Source organism: Perissodus microlepis, chromosome 14, assembly GCF_051167445.1.
Source record: "Perissodus microlepis isolate ML-2025 ecotype Zambia chromosome 14, ASM5116744v1, whole genome shotgun sequence".
Taxonomy (NCBI): Eukaryota; Metazoa; Chordata; class Actinopteri; order Cichliformes; family Cichlidae; genus Perissodus; species Perissodus microlepis.
Window position 1 is genome coordinate 36,659,638 of NC_140474.1, and position 22,256 is coordinate 36,681,893.

Consider the following 22,256-nt stretch of genomic DNA (forward strand, 5'->3'; position numbering starts at 1 on the left):
TTATTCCACAGTGTCAAGGTAACAGGATGAGCCTCATCTGCCAAATGCAAAATCAAATGTGATTTAAAAAGAGAAATTCAGCTCTTAGTTTCTTCCAGCTGGTCACTGGAGAGGTGCTCGATGTGTGTCCATATGCACCACACCTGCAGAGAAAACATCTGTGAGAGAGTTCTCCAGTGGACCGTTTGGGTTCATGTTTAAGACACATGAGCGTTTGCCACATAACCTCAGCTGACAGAGCCAGCACTCGGCCTGCAACCAGCAGCAACATCCCCACATGCTGGATCCACAGAGGCAGCTCCAACCAGTGGGACAGCGCTCCCACTGGCATGGATACAGCCACACAGGGAGGCAGTGCAAGCCGCCCACCACCCAAACTCCCAGAGGTGTCCGAAACCCTGGCAGCGAGACATTTATGTGGAGCTGTGTACCAGCACCAGCTCAAACACGGTGGCAGGAGGATTACCGTTTGCCGTGACAGCCTGTACGAGTGGAGGGCTGCTGCCGAAGCTGTTCTTCCACTGCGCCCCCGGGTGTTGTGGTTATCCATGAACACACACCACTCCAGTGCAGACACTATCCAACCCCACTGCAATTCAATGCACCACCGCTGTTAGTGTGGCACAAATGTTAAGGCGGCAAAGAACTGCAGAGTTTTTCTGATTCCTCTCGTGTTTTTGTGATTCACTTTCCTTCATCTGTCCAACTCATAATACGCCTTTACTTCACCTCGCTGCTTATCCCACTTTACTTTTGAATACTTCCTCATCCCACCACCAAGCCTCCTTGTTCCATTTCCTCTGTGCAGAGGCTGCCCCAAACACCATCTCAGCAGGTTGATTACGGCTTTAGTCACCAATACCTCATCTCAAGTCTTTCCTGACCTCTGCACAACATTTTTTGCTGGTATTTAAACAGAGCCTCGTTTTCATCGCCTTGTGCATGTGTGATGATGTGCTTCAAACGTAAGACCTTAAACAGCAGACTCCACAGCATGCCTCTGCCCAGGTTATCGACAGCTACATCCAGCCATGCTCCAAACCTGGAGGTCAGGCCCAGCCTCCTTGCCAGCCAGCCGTCCACTGCTGCACAGAGAACAGTGGGGCTTAGATGGGATTAAACAGTTCTTATCTGCACTAAGAACAGTGTGAAGCTCATATTCAAGCAGCCCATGCAGACAGTTCTTACTTGTCATATGGAAAACACAAGTGATAAAAACTTCATCAAAGCTTAATGGAATCCGCCATAATATATTATTGCTTATAGATAAAAAGCTGCTGTCAAAACATCATCACCAGGACCCTGAATTCACCCACAATGTACATCAGGACAAAACACGGACTCACAAAGACCAACACCTTACTAATACCTTAATAATGCTTAATAGTGCAGCATTGTTATAAAGTGCTACACTTATTTCCTGAACATTTACATTAGTCACACATCACTGTCAACATTATATTCAAACAGACCATTTATACAATCATATATAACTCACTGTAGCTAATTCATTTCTAAGTTAATCCCTTCCTTCTTTGGTTATTTCAGCACTACCTGCACAGTTACGTTGTTACATTATCTGTGCAAAATTGACAAAAATCTGTTTCTTCAGTTATTTATATAAATCTGTTCAGGGTTTACGGATGGGTGACAAATTAAAGGAAAACTTAACAAAGTCTCTTAGTACAGTTTTAGGATTAAAATAGGAGCTTCCATGCTCTGTGAGAAAAGAAGGAGGACAAATCGGGCCTGATTATTTAAGACCTTGTATGTGAGGAGCAGGATTTTGAATTCTGGATTTAACAGGAAGCCAAAACAGGAGAAATCTGCTCTCTCTTTCTAGTCCCTGTCAGGACTCTTGCTGCAGCATTTTGGATTAACTGAAGGCTTTTCAGGGAGTTTTTAGGACTTCCTGATAATAATGAATTACAGTCGTCCAGCCTGGAAGTAATAAATGCATGAACTAGTTTTTCAGCGTCACTCTGAGACAGGATATTTCTAACTTTAGAGATGTTGCGCAAATGGAAGAAAGCAGTCTTACATATTTGTTTAATATGTGCGTTGAAGGACATGTTGAAGGACATGTCCTGGTCAAAAATGACTCCAAGGTTCCTCACAGCGTTACTGGAGGCCAAGGTAATGCCATCCAGAGTAAGAATCTGGTTAGATACCATATTTCTAAGATTTTCAGGGCCGAGTACAATAACCTCAGTTTGATCTGAATGAAGAAGCAGAAAGTTAGCGGCCATCCAGGTCTTTATGTCTTTAAGACATTCCTGCAGTTTAACTAATTGGTGTGTGTTATCTGGCTTCATGGACAGATAGAGCTGGGTGTCATCTGCATAGCAGGGAAAATGTATGCTATGTCTTCTAATGATGCTGCCTAAGGGAAGCATGTATAATGTAAACAGAATTGGTCCTAGCACTGAACCCTGTGGAACTCCATAATTAACCTCAGTGTGTGAAGAGGACTCTCCATTTACATGCACAAACTGGAGTCTATTAGATAGATATGATACAAACCACTGCAGCACAGTACCTGTAATACCTACAGCATGTTCTAATCGCTCTAATAGGATATTATGGTCGACAGTATCGAACGCTGCACTGAGGTCTAGCAGGACAAGCACAGAGATGAGTCCACTGTCAGAAGGATCCTTTTAAATAGTCCAGAGTATGTGAAGCATTGTGGGTTAATTTATTATTAAACTGAGGGAGATAACGTGCTTGAAGTTTACAGAATAAAGCGCTGTATGGTTAAAGGTAACTTTGAGTCTAAAGTGCCTTATGTGGTCAGTAAGACCTAAAAAAAGTATTTTAAATAGTCTTGAAATGCCCCTCTTCACATATGGTACATGTATGATCAATTGCATATACCTGCTTAGGAGAAATGCAGAAATTATTAAAGCAAAAAGCAAAGTCATTCAAAAGTTGTCCTCACAGATCCAGCGAGCTAAACAGAGGATGCATTACCATCAAGAGATACACGCAGTGAGTAAAGAGGGAGAAACACTACTGGTAAGCAGCCCATGCAGCAAACACCAGGCCAGTCCTGATGTATCCTGAAAAACACAGAGACATGACAAACTGAGACTCACACAGTACTTGATACACTTAAGGCCAGCTCACAATTTCTACACATTTTTCAAGTGTGGTCATTCTGCTTCAGCAGCTTCCCAACACACCGAAATGCTCCAGCAGGCTAACAAGCTGCTTTATGTTCACAGCACCAGTTAAGTGACTCGTTATACAAACACACAGCAATGTAACACAACTGAGTGTTTCTCACCAACAATATTCGGCCAGTAAAGCAGAACTTGGAGCCCCATCTTCGGTTAAAGCCAAAGTCTCGTTGCAAAAATTACAACCTCTGTAACTACCCCCACAAATACGGCACCTGTGGTGTAAAATATCCCCCAATGCTTTCAGTTTGTGTCTTGTACAGATCCCATGGGGTCGTTGAAGTGGCGCTTGTAGCTTTAAGTCCAAGTGCTAACTTCAGTTTCACACAAATTGTTACGTGCTTAAATTACACAAAATGTCAGAAATCTGCACCGTCATGAACAAAAATCTAAACCTAACTTTTCATGATTTGTTAGGTTGACCCTCTGAGGTCCAAAATATAACTGGGCATTTTTGACTCCTTTTGATTTAACATTTGTATTTCACCCTCAGATTGTTTCATTTTTATTTTCTTCCTGCCTTGTTTGGTATCATTCTTTTCAGCTCAACCTCATGTGTCTGAATTTAGTTGTTTTTTTCACTGACATACTGTATTAACACAACTGATCTGAAATCACACAAAAAAAACATAAAATCCTAGTAGTTAGTTTTTTTTACTGTCAAAACCACAGACATGTTGAGTAAATTATTTTTATAACTTGAAATGCAAATATAAATTGTACATTTTGAAAACTTGTGCACACATTTTATAAACATATACAACTATTTATCTGAAAATGCAACCAATACATCTGGCATTTTTAAAATTTGGTACAACCATTTAAAAATACTACTATAACTAAAATGAAAGAACAATCAGGTGTCACAATAAGATGCCCCACAAACTACTTGTGCCATTAAAAAAATTGTCCACCACAAGAGGAGAATAGCACAGGGACAAACCTGCAGGCCTGACAACAGGAGGTGTATCACTGCTCCTGTTTTCACCTGGTGACAGTGTTTACATTGCAATGTGCCTTTGTGACAGTCATTAGTGGCCTCACTGACACACAAAGCAAAACTATGACTACACAACACACTAACTAGACAACACATACTAACGATACACTCCACGCTAAACGTCACAAATCTCCCACATCTCAAAACTGGCTACCGATCTCTGTCTCTCTCTCGCTGTCTTGCTTTCCCCTCTTCCTAAACAACCAAATCCCAGATGCTGACTTTTTAAAAAAAATTGGTCGACATGGTGCATTTTTCCATCGAGAGGAAAGAGGTCTCTTTTTTTCTTTCTTTACTGTTTTTGCACTCTCATTAGAAGATGCTTAATTTAAAAATAAAAAAAAACAAGAAAGAAGAAAAAAAACCAAACGTGACGATATTATTTAGAAAAAAGCATGGCTTTCAAAACGGGCTGAATGAAAGACTCCGCTTGATGCAGCTTGCAGCACATGAGTTGGAAGTGCAGCGTGTCCGTGGACCTCAGAGGGTTAATAACACTCACTTTATTCCATTTCCAGAGTGTAACGACCAACCATCTGTCTGAAATCTGAAATTCCCTTGGTGTTGATTCAAAATGTGCTCTGGCACAATCATAAGCATCGCTTACTACTGAAAACAAGAGGTCTGCGCTGTGGGTTGAACCATTTGTTAATGGTGGAGGGGGGTAACACTATGCAATATATTCAGTTTTAGAATTTATATTCACTGTTAACTGTAACTGCACTTAAAGTGTTAATACTGTCTTATTTTAATAAACAACACTGTCATATGTAAAACTAGGGTGGCACTTGCCACCCCATGCCACCCTTCTAGATCCGCCCCTGCAAGCATTATGACAAACTTTAAATAAGTATTTACGACTTTGGTGTAAAAATTCTGAACTACAGAACGACTGACATAAGTGGACTACTTCCCACGTTCACTGAAATGCAACAAACACCATATACGCGTTAGACACTAGATATTGCAAACTTTCATCTGCTATGTGCCACCAGTCTCGTCTGGCTGAACGTACCTTCGGGGGTCGCTGTGGGGAGAGTCAGCTAGCGTTATTTAGCAGCACCACCACACGGTGGGGCTGTTATCACTGCTTTAAACTGTGGCTGCACTCGTCGCACACTGACAGCTTGGTATGACTTCGCATACTAAGTAAAAGTGCTTTTTTGCATTTTCCCGGATAAGACTGAAAACCCTGTCTGAAGTCGAAACCCCCCACCCCTGTATGTGATTCGGGTTGCATTCACTCGTATTAGAACTCGCAGATCAACTGACCTGTAGAGTCAGATCATGTGACAGAATGGAGGCGTCGCTGAAAAACATTCACCCGTTCACCACATACACATACCGCCAGGAGCCCATTTCACAATAAACGGATAAGGCGACAAACACCCCTGTCCAACTCAGCTCGTAACGTTTATTTCCTCACACTGCAATGAAATGAGGGGAGCATGGGGGCCAAGGAGTCGAGGATAGGATTCCTGTCATATGACGAGGCCGTTAAGAGAGGTAAGACAAAAATCGTGGGAAGTAGAAATCTATCGTTGCGCTAGGTTAGCTGTCTGCTTTTGGGCTAGCCATATGGAAAAGAGAACGTCCTGACCACCCGTTAAAGTGTAACGCTTTAACTGGGTTCACCTGTTATACGAAGTAGACGCCGGGTATAAAGTAAACGCACGGCCTCGATGGAATTGTTGTGCCCAGTATTCATTTCGGCATTAAAATTTGTCGAAAAGCTTCCTTATTTTTTCTGATGTTTAGTTAATCACTAGCTGAGCATGTATTTTCCGCAGTCGTTTGCCCTCGTAAGAGACAACGCTGGGTTGCAGCGGAAAGCGTATGTGGATAATGAAATCTTGAAAAATAACGTAGTTAAACAGTCGCTGAATAAAATCTGACCGCGCCGAATTTAATTATTATCCCTTATAGCATTGAGATTATTCTGAAGTATTTTTATGAAGCGCGTGTCTTTATTTAAGTGCAAGGTCTAGTTAAATTGGCAGGTTGTTGAACTACGCTTGGTTTGACGTCCTGTCCAGCTAATTGCTGTGGGAGCTAGTGCTGGCTAGCGAGGAGGGATGGGCTGCGCGGACAGTATTTGGCGAAACAGTTGTGAAAGAAATCTCGAATCCGTGCTTGAATATATTTTTCATTTATATATATTTTTGGATGGCATCACAGGTTGCCTCTGTATCAAGCTAACTGCAGCTGACTAACGTTTATGTCTGTGCTGCTACCACTAGCTTGCTTGTCTAGTAGCTAGACAGTTAGCTGGCTTTCACCTAAGTTGTCAGTGGGGAATGCCTCCAGACTGTTTGTTACAGCCCTCGTCTCCCGGTTTTCAAACCGAGCCATGTGCTGCTTAATCGTTACTGTTGTTGCTAGTGAGCTGTCAGGTTCTGCGGAGCCTAGCGTACACCAGCTAGCTGTGTAGTTGGAGCGGAACAACAACCAGTTGTGCTTTAAATAGCTGCCGCTGCAGTCAGTCTCTTTAAAATGATCAGGTGGGCTTTTTAACACTGGGGAAGCCATTGGCTGGTCTCTGGTAAACAAACAAGCGTTGACAGGCCTGTAATCTAATGCAGCGTCATGATGTATTTCAGCTCGTATGGGCTTTACTGGAAGCATTTTGTTGTCAGGTTAGAGTTTAAGTACGCACAGGAGAAGCAATGGATACAGTGTAAGCATAGCGGCACTTATGTGAGATATGGCTGAACATTTATCTGCAAACACACAGAGATCTTATCCCTGATGGCTTTCTTGTTGCACTTTACTCCCTGGGTTGGCAACAGCTGAACTTTGTCAGTCCGGATTCCAGCCATGAGAGCCTGTTACACATCTATTACTGTGTCATATCTTTACCAGGCTTCTGCAGGGAAGTTTGACTGGACATCTTTATTATTATTAATGTTATTATGTTGCCTTAGCAGAGTTTAGATTTTCGGATAGCGTGACTTCAGTCTTTGTAATACTGCGGCTTAAATATGCCTCAAACAGATTGCCAGTTACACTCTGACGATCATATGTGACCATACACACAGACACACAGGGTGGAATTATCTAGTCGTCCAGTCTTATCAAAGCAGTCACATGGCACCATTTCTAATTGCTACAGCAGGCTTGACTGCCACAATTATGAGTTCAGTTTCCACGAGAGCCTATTCTGCCAGGACATCAGCAGCGTAATGGGCTTACAGTCAGAAAGATTCACCTTTGTTGTGTTATCCTCCGATCACTCCTCACCATCATTTATTCCTTCAAGCCTGATTTGTGTGTGGTAGTTTCTCGAGGGTACAGCCCGGGTACATTTACAGGCTCAGATTTTGGGGATTACATTTGGTTACATTCAGTTTTTCTTTTCTACTCCTGTCTTTTTTACACTCCCCAGCCCACTAACTCCAGGCTCTGCTCTGATTGGTCAGCTTGCCCAGAGATGACAAGCAAATAAACTTAAATTCTAAAAAAAACAAAAAAACCCTCCCACTCAGTCCAGAATGAACAGAGCTCTGTGCAAATTTCATACAGTAAAGTTTTTTCTTCGTGTTTGAGATACAGTTTTGATAGAATCAAAGCAACAGATTCGTTGTATTAAAGTTCCTCTCTGTGAGTTTTGGGGATTTCACGGCACCACTGTGATGCATTTTTGATTTCATGCATTAGAGCAACCAACAACAGCTTCTTGATAGCATGACCTTCAACCACCACGGGCACCTGCTCCTTCTACAAACATGGAAATCTCTCGTGTGATTTAACAACACTTCTAACATCTGTTTTACTCGTCATTTGGAAACAGTTGTCATCAAAGAGTTCCTTCATATCCTAAACCTGAATAGATTACATAGCAGAATGTTTTACAGGATGCAATGAGGTGATTTAATATTATCGATACTGTATTTGTGAAAACCAACACTTTTTTTAGAAATGTAACTTCATTCAGTCATTTTCACCCTCTGCTACTCCTGCCACTGAATCACAGTCAGTTTCTTTGCAGTGGGAATAATAGGAAGTGGAGCGCTGAACACAAGTATAGTGTTCAGACCTGCACACTTCATAGAGTCGTAGTTGATTTTTGGACGTTCTGTGATGAAGAAAGCACAACTATTGTGCCACTTTCCTTTTTCACAGTGATGCTCGTGTTTTGCCGTGTTTAACGCCGACGTGCTTGTTGGCGTTCCTTCTTGTCAGTCAAATTCAAGAGGGAGCAGATGATATGGACCCTTCCAATCATGGTGGTAGAGAAGCTGATCTCAGTTGTCACAGGTAGCCCTGTTGTTGATGAACTGGCCTTGAGGAAGACCGTTTTTTAACCGAGCAACAATGCGTGGCTTTAAAAATGTGTCTGTGGACCTGGAGCTTAATCTGGATGTCTTTATTGCTGTCCAGAATAATTGTTCATGATTTTGATGGAACTGTCAAAGAGTTGGATTGACATGTTTACCTGTTGTTGTGGTTCCTAATGTTCTCAGTGAGACCGGTTCTTCTTAGTAATCTTTCCTGGCACTTTTCTGGAACACCTTCACGGGTTATTTGTACCTTTGTGGTTGACCACTATGTAGTTAAGCGATGCAACAACAACAGCGGTCACTGTGACACACAGCCTCACACTCACTCTACGTCAGCAGGCCTTATCAGCTGAGTTAATGCAGCGCTGCTTTGCATGGGGATGTAAATTTGTATTCTGCTGCCGCACAAACCTCCAGTATGGTGTTTGCTATGGAAACATGACTAGATAGCAGCGCAACAGTGTATACAACAATCTCTATATTTTGAGCAAAGTTGTAAATGTCAGGTTATTCCAGGATGCAGTTTAATATTGTGGAAATCCAGTGTGATGGAGCTTTCTACGACCACGTGGTATATGCTTCACAGCAAGTATTTATTTTTCATTGTTGAGCAAAGATAAGAGGTTTATCAGCTGTTAAACAGCCTCCTTGAGTTGGAGGTTGCTTAGTTTTTGGTCCTAGACTTCCTGCATGTGGTTACTGTAAGTTTACACCACATACAGGGATCTTAAGCCTTCTAGTGTTAGGAAAGGCACACAACAAGGGCATTTTTTTGTTTTTACACCAAAAGTACATGTTGAAGGTGTCGAGCTGGGGTGTGACGGTATTCTATCATTTCAAAATCAAGTACAGAATTCACAAGTCACACCTGAACGCCCCTTTGAATCACTGAAACGTATTTTTCATGTTCAGCCAGTGAAACATCAGGCTGAACAATGATAAATAATAAAGATTTCACTCGTCGCTTTTTATAAAACAGAGGGGGTTTAAACGTAACCAAAGGTATTCACAAAACTGCTGAGTGTGCAACAGTGCAGCAAACCGAATAATGATGAGCAGGGCTGTGAGTGGGACGGACGTTAGATACAAGATGACAGCGAATGCCTGCCATTGGAGCAAATATCTGAGAGGCAGCATGTTGGGCTGCATCGCGTCTGTGTATGGATAAGTATGGAAGATCATTTCTTTGCACTGGGATATTTAACAGATTATGGAGACGGCAACTCGGGCAGTACTGCGAGACACAGACTACTTCCAAAATTATTACAAATGACCAGAGGCTCCCAGTAAGTCTTAAGGAGAGAAATCCCTCCACGTCTATGAGGTGGTATGAGTGTCGGTCCAAAGTTACTGTCCTGTCCTTCACCGCTGGAAACTTGTTCTGCTCCTGTCATGGCTGCATTGTAGGTGGATGCATATCTGCTTGTAGAATTTTTGTTCATGTAAAATTTTGAAACCTCATGTTGTCATTGCCAATAAGGTTTCATGCCTCTGGACATAATAACCTGAACTGTGAAATGCCTCTGGACATTCATCGATTGTGGTCCACATTTTATTTCCGTTTTATAGAAATTAATTGGAAGACTAGCTTTTTTTCAGTTGCACTTCTTATTTATTCTTTGCTTATTTCTGACTCTTAATGATCCTGTTTCCATCTGACATGAATGGTATAGTTAACCATCCATGAGCCCGTTCAGCCTCTGTAGGTGTTTCTTTTCCTTCCTTGGCTGTATTGTACAGTCTGTTTGCTTTTTTTAGAGTAATTGCTCTAAACTCAGCAGAATCTGTAATAGTCTTATTATGTAAAACCGATTTGTTGTTTTTGTTGTTCACCTTTTTTTCCCTCACCGACAGCACAAAATAGACCCTGAGAGTAAAAATGATATTCCTGTTTTATGTGGTTTTTCCTCTTGCTGACCCCACAACACAGCAGCCTCGTGCTGGTTGCGTGACATCATGTCCACAGGTGAAATGAGCTCTTCAAGAACAGCGCTGCATGTATGTTTGCGCCTCTAGGTGTTTCTGTTGATGCTTTGCCCAGACTAAACAGGGCACCGAGGCACATGTGAGTTCAGGATTTGCTGCTTCAGAAGCCATGGTGGAGGGTTCCAGTCTCGACAGCAGCAGCGGCCGACCAGGCTCAGCTTATTTTATAGGACAGAAAACATCAAGTCACAGCAGGAGGTTCAACTGGCTGCTCCTCTACTGCCATGATCATTTAGCGAGGTGGCCATATAGTGGAAACCTGCTGTGAAAGTGTCTGTGTGGACAGTATGGGAGAGCCAAAGACAAGCTAAGGATGCAGTGACTTGTGTCGGGTGTTACAGACGCAGTCTTTAGACAGCCTGAGACTGTGAGTGGCTGAAAAGTGTGTTTGGGGCACTCATAGAAATCACACCCATTGTTTTGTGTGAATCGAATGGTAGCCATTGCATTTAATGCCACTCAGTGTCTAAGAATACCCGGATTGCATCACAGCATTACAATACACAAAGTGTTCTCCATAATGAGGCCTTTCTTTGTTTACTTTCCCATTAGCGCGTCTTATTACAACAGTTTCTGCTCTCTGGCAGTGCCAATCATCACGTTAGATCAGGAGTTCCAGGAGAACAATGTTTTATTTTATTTGACTCAAACTCGTCTTCATTTGGTTTACAGATTCTTCGTTCTGTATTTAGCGGAGCCCTTAAGTTATGTGAAAGTGACGCACGTTGAACGTGAAACAAACACAGAAGGTGTCATCAAGGCAATGATGAAATGAGCGCAATATACAGGAAAATCAAAAGAACTGTGGTTTTCACAAACGTAAATCATCAAAGGTTTATACCAAGAAAGCATTAAGGCATTGGACCAATGAAACAGTTATTTTGAAGCTTGATGTAAAGAAGAGTTTGATTTCATCAGTCGCAGTAAAAAGATACAGTTTCAAAAAGTAGAGACATCCTTGTTGCAGTTTTGGTGTCTGACTCCGATTTGTGATTTATTCATTTTGCTGATTCTCTTATAAGAACTGTAACTGACAGCATATACATGCAAAATTCAACTTTCCTTCAATGCACAGTTTCATTTACTTATTTATGAAACTATATAGTTCCACCTGACCGAGTCACAGGATATTCTCTCACTTTAAGCGCTTTAATAAATTGAACTTAAAGGAGGTGCAAATAATTAACTGAAAATGAGTTGCTGTACGTGCACCTTTATCTGGTGGCATATTCTGCCTCACCAAACAAAATAACAGATTTACATTAAAAACAACAAACGAATATTGGATAATAAAATAATTTTTCAGTATGTTTATAACATCACCAGGACATTAACCCTTTTCCCTTCCTTGTAACTGCTTTGGTCCTCTGGTCTCAGTGAGGCTGCTGGCTCGGGGACAGCTTTGGTTCTAGAGCTTTCTTCTGTTAGCTTTAAAATGTCCATGCTCAGCTGGGTGAGAGGGACTTCAGTGTCTGACCAGGTTTGCTGTTACCACCATGGTGATCTTCCTGTGGTACTGACATGTTAGCGACTGGCTGTGAGTGTGGGCGAAGGTATTTGATGGACTGCGTTTAATTTCCCAGTAAACATCGGTATCAGTAGAATCAGTTATTAAGGCCCTGTTTGTAAATGGCCAGTTTACAGTCACCAGTTAGCCAGAGTACCTGGAGGAGACCCACAGAGGCGCAGGAGAACAGGGAGCCTCCTCGCAGTGAGGTGACAGTGCTCATTGTTCAACCACTGTGTGACACTAAAAACAAAGAGTTAAGAAATCATAAAAACTTTCTCAGACGTGCCCTCATTGTTAAAAAAATATTTCTGATACATTTGATGGTTTTATGTGATTGGAGTCATACACAGACTCTATTTAGCATTCATTTTTAGCTTTTTGCAGTTCATATCCATACAGAAGAACGATGCCTTCTGCAGTTATTTTACTGGTGAGAGTCCCCCCAAACTTATTTTACAAGCTCGGGCTTGCTAGCCACGACTATTTCAGACGTGTTTTCCTCAAAGTGGCAGGCTTGTTGTCTACAAAGTAGACAGCTTTTTTCCCTCGTCAGGTGGAAAACACATGAGCATGGGGTGGTTATTGAAGACAATCTTGTAAAATCTGCTTGGAAGCCTGAAGAACCAGTAACGACAGGACTATAATTTAGAACTTGTAGCTTTAAAAACAATAAGTGAAGCAGATGTTACAGGAGGGAAAGAGCCTGCCCTTCCATTTATTATTCCCGTTGAAAGAAGCTGGTCTCTGGTTCGGTGGCTGTGCGCATTAAAAAGCTCATTTCAAGAGACTAAATTTGTAGAAGATGACCAGTGCAAGCAAATCTAAATTCAGTGCCAGACACAAATCCAGACGTTCAATATTAACGAGCTGTTGGAGATCTGCTCCTCAGAACAGGTGTAATATCTTCATCAATGCAGTTACTGTTTTAAACAGAAATGATTTAACTTGATGAATATTTAACATCAGGCTCCAAACTCATGAGGACTAAATGGGCTCCTCAGCCAGCTGCGCTCTGCTACCTCTGGTGAACCACCTCCACATCTGTCACCATGGAGATTGTGGAGCTCTCCTAGGACCTCCAGGGTATTTGTTATGCTTGCACTTGCTAATATGTGTGAGAAGAAGGCTGCCACATCTTCACGATTCATGTGACTTTAAGGTGCCTGGTCATCATCGCCATAATATTAGATGTGTGTACGTTACGGCAGTGAGTCCCACTATAGGCTGTGAACATTTCCACAGGCCCAAATCTGAACAATAAGCCAAAACGTCTGTAGCCTTCAGATCTATCTGTTTGTACCTTAATCTGCATTCTTCCATGGAGAGGTGGGAGGTGACTAATCGCTTTTCTACAGCCTCATTAAATCCTGTCCTGGTAGGTTAATGGTTAACTGGCTGGGCTGTTGATGCTTTGACGTTGGATATATTTATATTACAGATTGTAATGATTTATGGAAGGTAATTAGAAATATGTTTCACTTGATTCATAGTCATAATAAAAATACAACATTTTTTTATGCATCGGTCATGCACTGATGTCATTCAGTTTTCTCTCGTGTCTCTTAATAAACTGCATCAATGTGGTTTGAAATTTCATGACCTCAGTTTATGTGCAGCTGCAGCAGCTGAATAGAGTGTGCTGAGTGCTGTTACCGCTGCTCTCTGGCTGCACAAGGTCAATTTATTGGTTGGTAATACAGATTATTGATAGGCCACAAAGAGGCGTTGGACCCTGAATTCATGCTTGTACGTGTGAAGAAGGGAGGGAGGGCGAAACATGAAAGGAAAACTAGTACTTACCCTGATTTGTTCTACTTTGTTGCTTTGAAATGACCTTTGAACTGACCTCGAGTTAACGGTTGATCTGCGTCACCAGTGTTTGGTTCACTTTTTCTTTCGAGTCGAGGCAGTGCAAAGCCAGTGTGAAGTTGGGAGTGTCTGCTTTTTTCCTGTTCGTTTTCCAAATCTTTCATCGGTTTTCTTTATAAAATGAGTCAAAAAGCTCTGTTGGGATAAGCTCTTTATGTCTAAAGTCTACAGCTCAGACTCAGAGAGGAGCTCAGAATCTGAACTGAATAAAGAATCATGTAACAAAATGAATTCATGAATCTGATTCTTATCATCCTTCACATTAAAAAACAACTTCAAAGATTTATTTGCTGATTTTTTGTTGTTGTTTGTTTGTTTTGTGGTTAATCAGAGATGTGGAGGACAGCCAGGTTTCTGTGGCTCTGCAGTGGTTGTACGGATCATTTTCTGCTGCTTTTGTCATGAATACAGTTAGCTGCTACCTTTCATGACACACAAGGGGGCTTTAGTCTCTCTTCCTGCAGCTTTGTGCTCTGTGTTGATCCCCATGTGTGATTGGCTGCCTGCAGCCTGTGATTCAGCACTTGAGCATTAATCAGCCCTGTCTTCAGTTGGGTAGCTGTCACCTCTCACTGATGCATGGGTTCAGGCCCGAGTACAGCGATGCAGCGCCCTGTGGTGAGAAGGCGGGTACCCTGCTGACCTCAGACCCACAGCATGTAGCTAGGCCAGTTTATTAAAATGGCTTAGGTGTATTGTTAGAATTCCATCAATATTGTTTGTACGGATTGCTTAATATAATTATATTTATCAATATTGTCAATATATCTTATGGCTATAGAATTTGTGAAAATGTAATTTTCAAAGATAAGCTGATCAGTGATGTTGTGGTCAGCTTTAATGCTAATCATGTAGGAGGATGTTTAGTAATCTGCCTGGGTACTATGGGATGTGCTAATGTATTAGGGTATTAGGGTTACATAACTGGATAGGTGCTGATGGAATTTGCTGCTTGCACGCTTGGAAAAGGCACCCCGAGGCTGAAAGGTATGAAAGATATGCTCCCATCCAGATGATGGATGTCTTTTTCAGGTAGGGCCTCGTGTGTCAGCAGGACGCTGCTCGAGTGCATGCTTCATCTGTTACAACAGTATAGCTTCATGTAGGGGTGGGCGATATAAACGATATACGATAGAAACGATATAAATTTGGCCAACGATAGAGATTTTGACTATACCGCTCTACCGCGATAGCGCATGTTGATGATGTCATCAAGCTGCGCCTGTTTTGGTCGAAAGCATCGCAGCGGCTACAACCATTATCATCTGCAAATTATGCTGGGCGACAGTCACAGCAAAGAGATGAAGCACTTTTGAAAATGGGGAAAGCCAAAAACTGCGCTTCCTCCACTTCCGTAACATTGATTCATTAATGCTGAATTTTCTCGCAGCTGCTCTGTTCCCATGTTGCTGCAGTATATTAATAACTAACCTCGTATTGTGGATGAATAATCTCAGTTGTTCTCCTGACTGAAGTTTGCCCCGTGTACAGCATCCTGCTATGCGATTGCATTTGTCCCAAACCACCAGAATCCCTCACGTTAACTTTTATCGAGTGGAAAAAAAGTTGGCGTTCATCCTCCAGCTTCACTGTGCTAATGTTATGCTAACATAGCTGTGTCGCTAGCAATCACGTAGCACAATGTCTGTGAAGGTTCTCAGTCATCCTGGTCATCGTACTCCCACTAGGTTTAAATCTGGGACTCCCCACCATTTGACCTTAGAACTGAAGAAGCTTCTCGGATGAGAGGTGAAACGTCTTCAAGTAACTTAAAGAAGTCCAGACGCTTTTCTTTGCAAGCTCCTTTGAGCACGTAGCACAACATTATATACCAGGTAGTCCAACTTCAGTAACCCTGCAAACGCCACTGCTGTTTAGTTTCTGTCTTCATTTATGTTGGAAGTGGTAGCAGAGCTGTACGTTTGAATTAGTTTCAAAAATCTCTTAGTCAGAACATGGTATGTCATGTTTAGGTGTAAACTAGCGAGCTAACTTCCTGTTAACTTGTAACTCCGTTAAATTTAAAACTTCTGTTTTCATGGATGCCTGGATGTTAAACTTAATTGTTACACCTGATAAAGCAGCAACGCTGATGATTTAATTAAGGACGAAAGAATTTAGACCGTTTTTAACTCTGTGTTCGTTTGACTTTGGGACCTGAAGCTGACGGAGTTTTGGACCCAGATTACTCCGCGAAGCTCCTCACTACGGCAGCCGTAATGCTCTGACAATCCATCAAGCAGTGCGGCTTATCAAAGTTGTACTAAAACATTTTTTAACAGATTTCTGCAGCCAAAATCGGTTCGAGGTCAGTAAGCACAACCAGAATTCATACATAAGGAACACTCTCGATTTTTGAGAAAATTAAAGGATTTTAAGTCCTTATAGTGTGGCAAATGCCTTATACGGAAGAAAAGAATATATCGCGATATATATCGTTACCGCACGTGCTTCAAATTAAACCGTGATATGGATTTTAGGCCATATCGCCCAGCCCTAGCTTCATGGTGCTGATCTGGCGTACCTCAGGTTCAACCTTTCAAACACTTTGTCCAGCAAATGCTTTCCTCAGTTCCCAGTAACACCACAAGTGGTGCTAAAATAGAGGGGATACAGAATTGTAACAACCTCTCTTAAAGCGGTACATTTTCTTATTTTAAATATTAAATATTTTATTGACAACTGATCATAAAACAACATAGTGGATCTGCACCTCAGTCATTGCATTATGTGCACAGCGTCTCAACGTTTTTGGCACTGGGGTTGTATTAGCAGTGATGAGAAAAATGAAATTAGTGAGCCGCATGAGCTCAGCATCAGCCTCTCGAGGCAGCCGTACATAAACGGGAGTATTAGCTGCTCCAGTTTCTGCAGTTGCCATCCAGCTTTGCATAGATTTTGTACTCGGCAGCTGGTAGGTTAATGACTGGCCAATGCATACTCTGTGGTCCTGCAGGTGCTTATGGGGTTCTGTGTGCACAGTTCATGAAGAGAAACATATTTCCCTGTAGTCCTAACTGCACATCCCTGAACGTGGATGACTTATAAATGGCCCTAGATCACACAGACATTCAGCTTTTCTGCAAAGTAAAAAAGGCTGTTTGGTGCCTTTAAAAACAGTCGTTTCTTTGTGTTTTCATTCAAATATTGTCAACTCTTCCCACACATGAATAGTTAACAGAAGTTAATGTTAACCTTAGAGTGTCAAAACCAACACAAGATATTTGTTGTTTTGGATCAGAGCCATGTCTCCCTGCTTGCTACGGGAGAATCTGCAGAGATCTGTGTGCAAAAGGAGAGTGGGTGTGGGGCTTTACCGAGCGAACACTGTATGTAGTCCAATTTTAAGGTATCGACCTTACTAGATATAAACTATATAGCATCATCCTGCATTGCAACGAAAATCTAATGAAACATTTTAGCTGCTGATGTTGCTCAAAGATTCCTTGGCAGTCAGTTCTGCTCTTTAGGTGCAGATCCACCACTGAAATCATTGCTAGGGATGAGAACTTTGGAGGCAGCTAAGTACGGGTAGCTGTGTTCACTGGAGGAGCCAAGGTCACTGCCATTGGGTGGCATTGGGCGTATGCAGAATTGGCCTTCCCATGAGCCCTTTTCAGGATTTCTGTTTCAGGATCCCTTGATCCACAAGGTGATGTAATATTTGTGTGTGTGTGTGTGTGTGTGACTTCAGTGACATTTCTGAGCTCAAAGACGACATCAGATGTTGCAGCTTGTTTTAGTACATGTGGAAAAATGTTACATAGTTAACAGCAAGGTTTAAAGGAGTGGACAGCTGTTTGTCCTGCTCCTGCTAGATGAAAGAAAAAGGTCAGGACACCAGTGATCTACTGGTGCCTCAGTCTGGGTAAGGTCACATGGATGTTAGGCATCGCCCCCCCAGTGGGAAGTAAAATCACTGTTTTTGTCACTTTTTTCCACAAATCAATAGACTTTATCGACTGTTGCCACACAGGAGCGTACACACACACACACACACACACACACACACACCTTCTATTAAGTTGATCTTTGGCTTCATACTTGAAGATGTGGTTTGTCATTGGCCCACTGTTGGCCTGTTGCAGATTTTAGTGATATAAAAGAAATGCAAGCACTTGTACTACGAGGGAAATTCAATACAGCCGGGCTTTCTTTGCTTTAGCAGAGTTGAAAAAATCTAAAACCCCAGCTGGACATAACAGGTATCACAATGGTGGTTATCAGCTTCCAGTGTTAAGCTGAGCTTTCTGCTCTGGGTCCGATGCACATTCTCATCAAAGGGGCTTTGAATGTGTTGCCCGACTCTCCTTCAGCACAGAATAATCCCCACGAGCACAGCCGACTCCAGTGAGTGTTATCAAATGATTATATTGAAATGGTGATAAAATCTAACATTACGTTGCAACACTGTTGCAAAGAAGACAGGAAATTAATGTTGCAGAAAATTGTTAATCCTGTGATTTAGCGCCCAGAGCGGTAAGATGAGCATTTTAATCAGAGTTAATTGTTTTAAGTGCGGGTGTGCTCACGGTGCTGCTGTTCATTTTTAACATGACTGCCTCACATTAGAGCTTGGAAACGTTAAACTGGATACATTTAAACACTGAAACTTACTGACCCACCGGCTAATGAAGGAGATGTGGAAATCCTTTTAGTTTGCCTGCACACAAAGGGAAATTAACTTCATTGATCAAATAGCTATTCTTGGTTGTTGTTGTGTGTTCTAGTAGCTTCCAATTCAACAGTGTAAAGGAGACTTGGCAGAAAAGTAAAGCAAAAATGTATAGAATAGACTGCATGCACAAGCCACTAACAACAAGATGCACAGTGTGCGCTCCTCTAACTTTGTAGCTTCATTTGCTGTTAGTAAGCTAAACGGCTTAACAACTGGCACATAGAGAATACAGAGAATTTACATTGCAGTTAAAATATGATGCAAATAAAAGAGTTTCTCTAAGGTTTTGTGCTCAGAAGAAGTTGCCATGGTGAGTTGGTCAGTTACAAAGAGGGCCACTTTGGTGAGAACTCTGACTTGAAGCTCGACGTAGCTCACTGACCCATTGATCTCGCTTTGCTTTGGCTCAGCATCAGAGCTTTTCTGCAAAATAACCAAGATTTTAAAAAAGCAGCCCTCAGACGTCTAACTTTGGGATATCTTCGTCTTTATACCAGCGATGACTTATTGAAGAAACAAAGTGAAAGGCGTAGGGTTAGACGTGCACAGCTTCTTTGGATTCGCAACACGCAAGCTAAAATCCACATGTAGTTTTCAGCCAGCAGAAGCAGCAGATACATGAGGCACCAGCGAAATAAATGGTCACAGTTCAGAGCTGTTGCACTCCGTCGGGTGGATGTCATTAAACGCTGATGTTTGTTGGTGTCATTCCATGTTTCAGTGGCTCTCACCGCTGTGCACCAGGAAACCATTTCTGTGTTGTAATAGACTGCACGCAGGCTTCGTTGCAGCAGCTGGAGTGATCTGTGAAAAGGACCGGAGGCCTTTTTTAATAGAATTCATCTCTCCCAAAACAAAACACACATGATTCCCATCCATTATCTCAGAACACGAGATCATGTATTATTTTCTAATGATAGTTAGTTTTTTACATTCCGTGCAGTTTCCAATCAGTATTCAGTATTACCACAAACTGCACACCAATGTGCAGGACTATGCAGGGAGCAGATAAACCCATGACTCTTTGGGACAGTGGCTTTCTTTAGTCTTGTTGTCTCTGCGAGGTTGTCAGTGACCTGTAAATACCTTCTGATCGTCAGCTTACCTTTCATAAAACCACATCTTGGCACTTTTTTGGCACTTGACACAGTTTTCATGTGTGGTGCCCAAAAACCAGGATAATTGAAAAGGTTCTTGTTCTGTGTTGCGCTTACAGCACACCTGTGTCCAGCAGACGTGTTGTTAGTTTTATACATTTATATAATGCTTTCCTAGTCTTGCTGACCACTTACTACTGATCTAGGCTTACTTTACATTTGTACAGCACTTTATTCTGTAGACTTAAACCACATCATAGCCTATTTAAAACCCCGGCTGTGGTTTGGGTTCTTCATGCTGCGAGGAGACACCACTCTAACGATGTGCTCGTCCTCTCAGGCAGGAGAAAAGCCTCAGTAGCAGTGTGACCTTTAACATTTTTCACACTCGCTGAGCCTGTATCTATAAATTAATTTTTTAGGTTTTGTATGGTTCAATTTTTCTGTTTTTGTGGAAATAAATGTGAAGAATGAAGGTGGAGTCACACCCTGCCCATCAGCTGATCTTATACAACTCTTACTTAAATTACCTGAAGAGACACCAGCTCCCTCCTCATACCTGTTATGTCAGTTCGGTCAAACACCAGCACCCTGCTGTTACTGCTGAAAGGCATTTGCGGTAATTTATTTGCGTCACTTCATTAGCACAGCCCGTTAACACAAATTGTGCATTCTTAGTAAAGTTTGATCCAGCTGAGGCCGTTAGTTTAAGGCTTTGTCTGTGTGACAGTAGTCAGAGTGAAACTGCGTCTGTGGAGATGACAAAGGTTATTGGGCCAACCAAGGTACATGCATAGTGTGTGCGCCCGCACCATCACTTCCTGCAAATGGGGTTTGAACTCTGTTTTGTTGTTAAACTGATTTTTAAATGAAGATTTATGTCCAGTTACTCTTGGTTACTTGCTATAGAGAAGTCAGAGGTATGTGATTGGCTCAGTTTTACTGATTATCTGCCTGTCAGCAAGATTACAGTAAAAGTAACTGGCTGCATTTCAGTAAACTTAGTGGAGAGGTGGAGCATGGTCAGAAGAAGAACCTTTTGAATTTTAGTGGTGATTCGGGTTACTTTCTTTGGGGCATTGTCTCGGTGGAAGGTGTGCTCTCCGGGTCTCCTTGGATGCCGTTAGCCTGCGTGCACGGGCTCTGCTTTTTTGTTAAAGGCACAGTAGTCCACTGTTATTTGAATTAGCTGTTGCACCCTAACACCAACGTATCCAGGTAAAAGCGATTCTCTTTTAATGTCTCTCCTCTTAAACTTTTAGATGGAAATAAAGTTTATTGCTCAAAATGAGTTTATGCCTGAATGTTGCTGGCTAACATCGCGGTGACAGTGTGTGTGCGGTCCGTCTGGGTAGGCTTTAGGGTCAAACCTGAAACCCCATGAGCACTACTGCCCCTACTGGCTCTGTCGAAATAGGTGATATCAGAAACCCGAGTGTGGTTCAGAGATGCTTATAAAGAAAAGTTTCCATAAAGGCGGAATAACAGCTTTTAAGAGAGTTGTTGATGGAACTCGGCATGAGTAGTTTTCCGTAAGACGCAAACAAAAATGTCATATGTGCTTCTTGCTTTGACCTTGTGCTGTGGAAGGGTTAAATTAAACTGATTCAGCTGAAGCTGTGACAGAAAATATTACACGTGTATTAAAGAGCAGTTGTCGAAGTGGAGCTGATTAGACAGCATCAACAATGTGAGCGTTGACAGAGAGGCGTGGTAGTATTAATGTAATCATGTAACGGTGTGAAAGAAAGACTGAGATTGTTTTTACGTTTGCCTTAGGTGCACTAAAAAGTCGAATCATCACACGTTACGAAGGATGTGCAGATATCACTGGCTTTAACGGATGTGCATGTTTGCATGTCTATCACACATGGTTAGCTTTGACTTTGACCACATGAATCTGTTTTTAAGCTCTATTTTGGTCTCCACCATCTCCAGTGACGGTGTGTGTTATCATATAAACAACATCTTGCATTAAGTAAACATATTCTCCAATCAGACTTAAAAATACCTCGATGACGATGGAGATTCTAGTGCTCTCCATCCCGTCCTCGTCAACATCTCATAAGCTTCTCTGGAAAATTTCTCAAGATTTGTTGCACACTTGGAATCAAGGATGAGCTAAAGTTTAGCTGATATGTCAATGAACATTTAAAGGTCAAGAATAGTCCAATAACTGTTATGGTAATTATGTCATAGTTAGCACAGTCCTGTCTGTCATAACACTAACCTGCAACTTCTCTGATTGGTGGAGGCATATAAATCCAAGTAGCCACAAGTGGTGTAATTGCAGCAATGGCTGTAATGGCAGCTGGGTAGTGTAGTGGTAAGACTACACATCTCTGGAGCGGGGGTCGCAAGTTCGATTTCCACCCGGTATCCAGTAAGGGTCCTGGCTAGGACCCCCCCATGCTAGAAACAAGCCCTGGAGTGGCGTGGCGGTGTCTGCAGCCTGTCCACAGTTCAGGACACAAGCATTTGACTGCATGTTCACTATATGTTGTACTGTGACAAACAACAGTTGTATATTTGCAATTACATAAGCAGTGTAGAAAATGAGCATACTGAAACGACTAAAGTTTCTTTCTTTCTTTAACCACACTTTAATGCAGACAAGGTCAAATTTAAGGACGTCCGTTATTTGTAGTCTCTTA

The 22,256-nt window shown here is 42.0% G+C and overlaps 2 protein-coding genes across 3 annotated transcripts in view; one reads left to right on the forward strand and one right to left on the reverse strand.

Moving 5' to 3' along the window:
* Positions 1-77: 77 nt before the first annotated feature.
* LOC146374347 (uncharacterized) lies at positions 78-3,329 on the reverse strand. Its single transcript, XM_084950175.1, is given in 9 exon segments — positions 78-143; positions 227-321; positions 324-398; positions 467-526; positions 529-589; positions 973-1,085; positions 2,974-3,015; positions 3,018-3,062; positions 3,290-3,329. Coding segments are annotated over 9 exon segments (597 nt in total).
* Positions 3,330-5,467: 2,138 nt separating this feature from the next.
* Positions 5,468-22,256, forward strand: part of usp32 (ubiquitin specific peptidase 32) — a 66,928-nt gene continuing 50,139 nt past the window's right edge. The window contains exon 1 of one of the 2 annotated variants that reach the window (XM_084952007.1): positions 5,468-5,688. In XM_084952007.1, coding sequence (XP_084808133.1) covers positions 5,631-5,688 — 58 coding nt within the window. In that variant the 5' untranslated portion in view covers positions 5,468-5,630. The remainder of the gene's footprint in view (positions 5,689-22,256) is intronic. The other variant, XM_084952008.1, reaches the window with a different exon arrangement.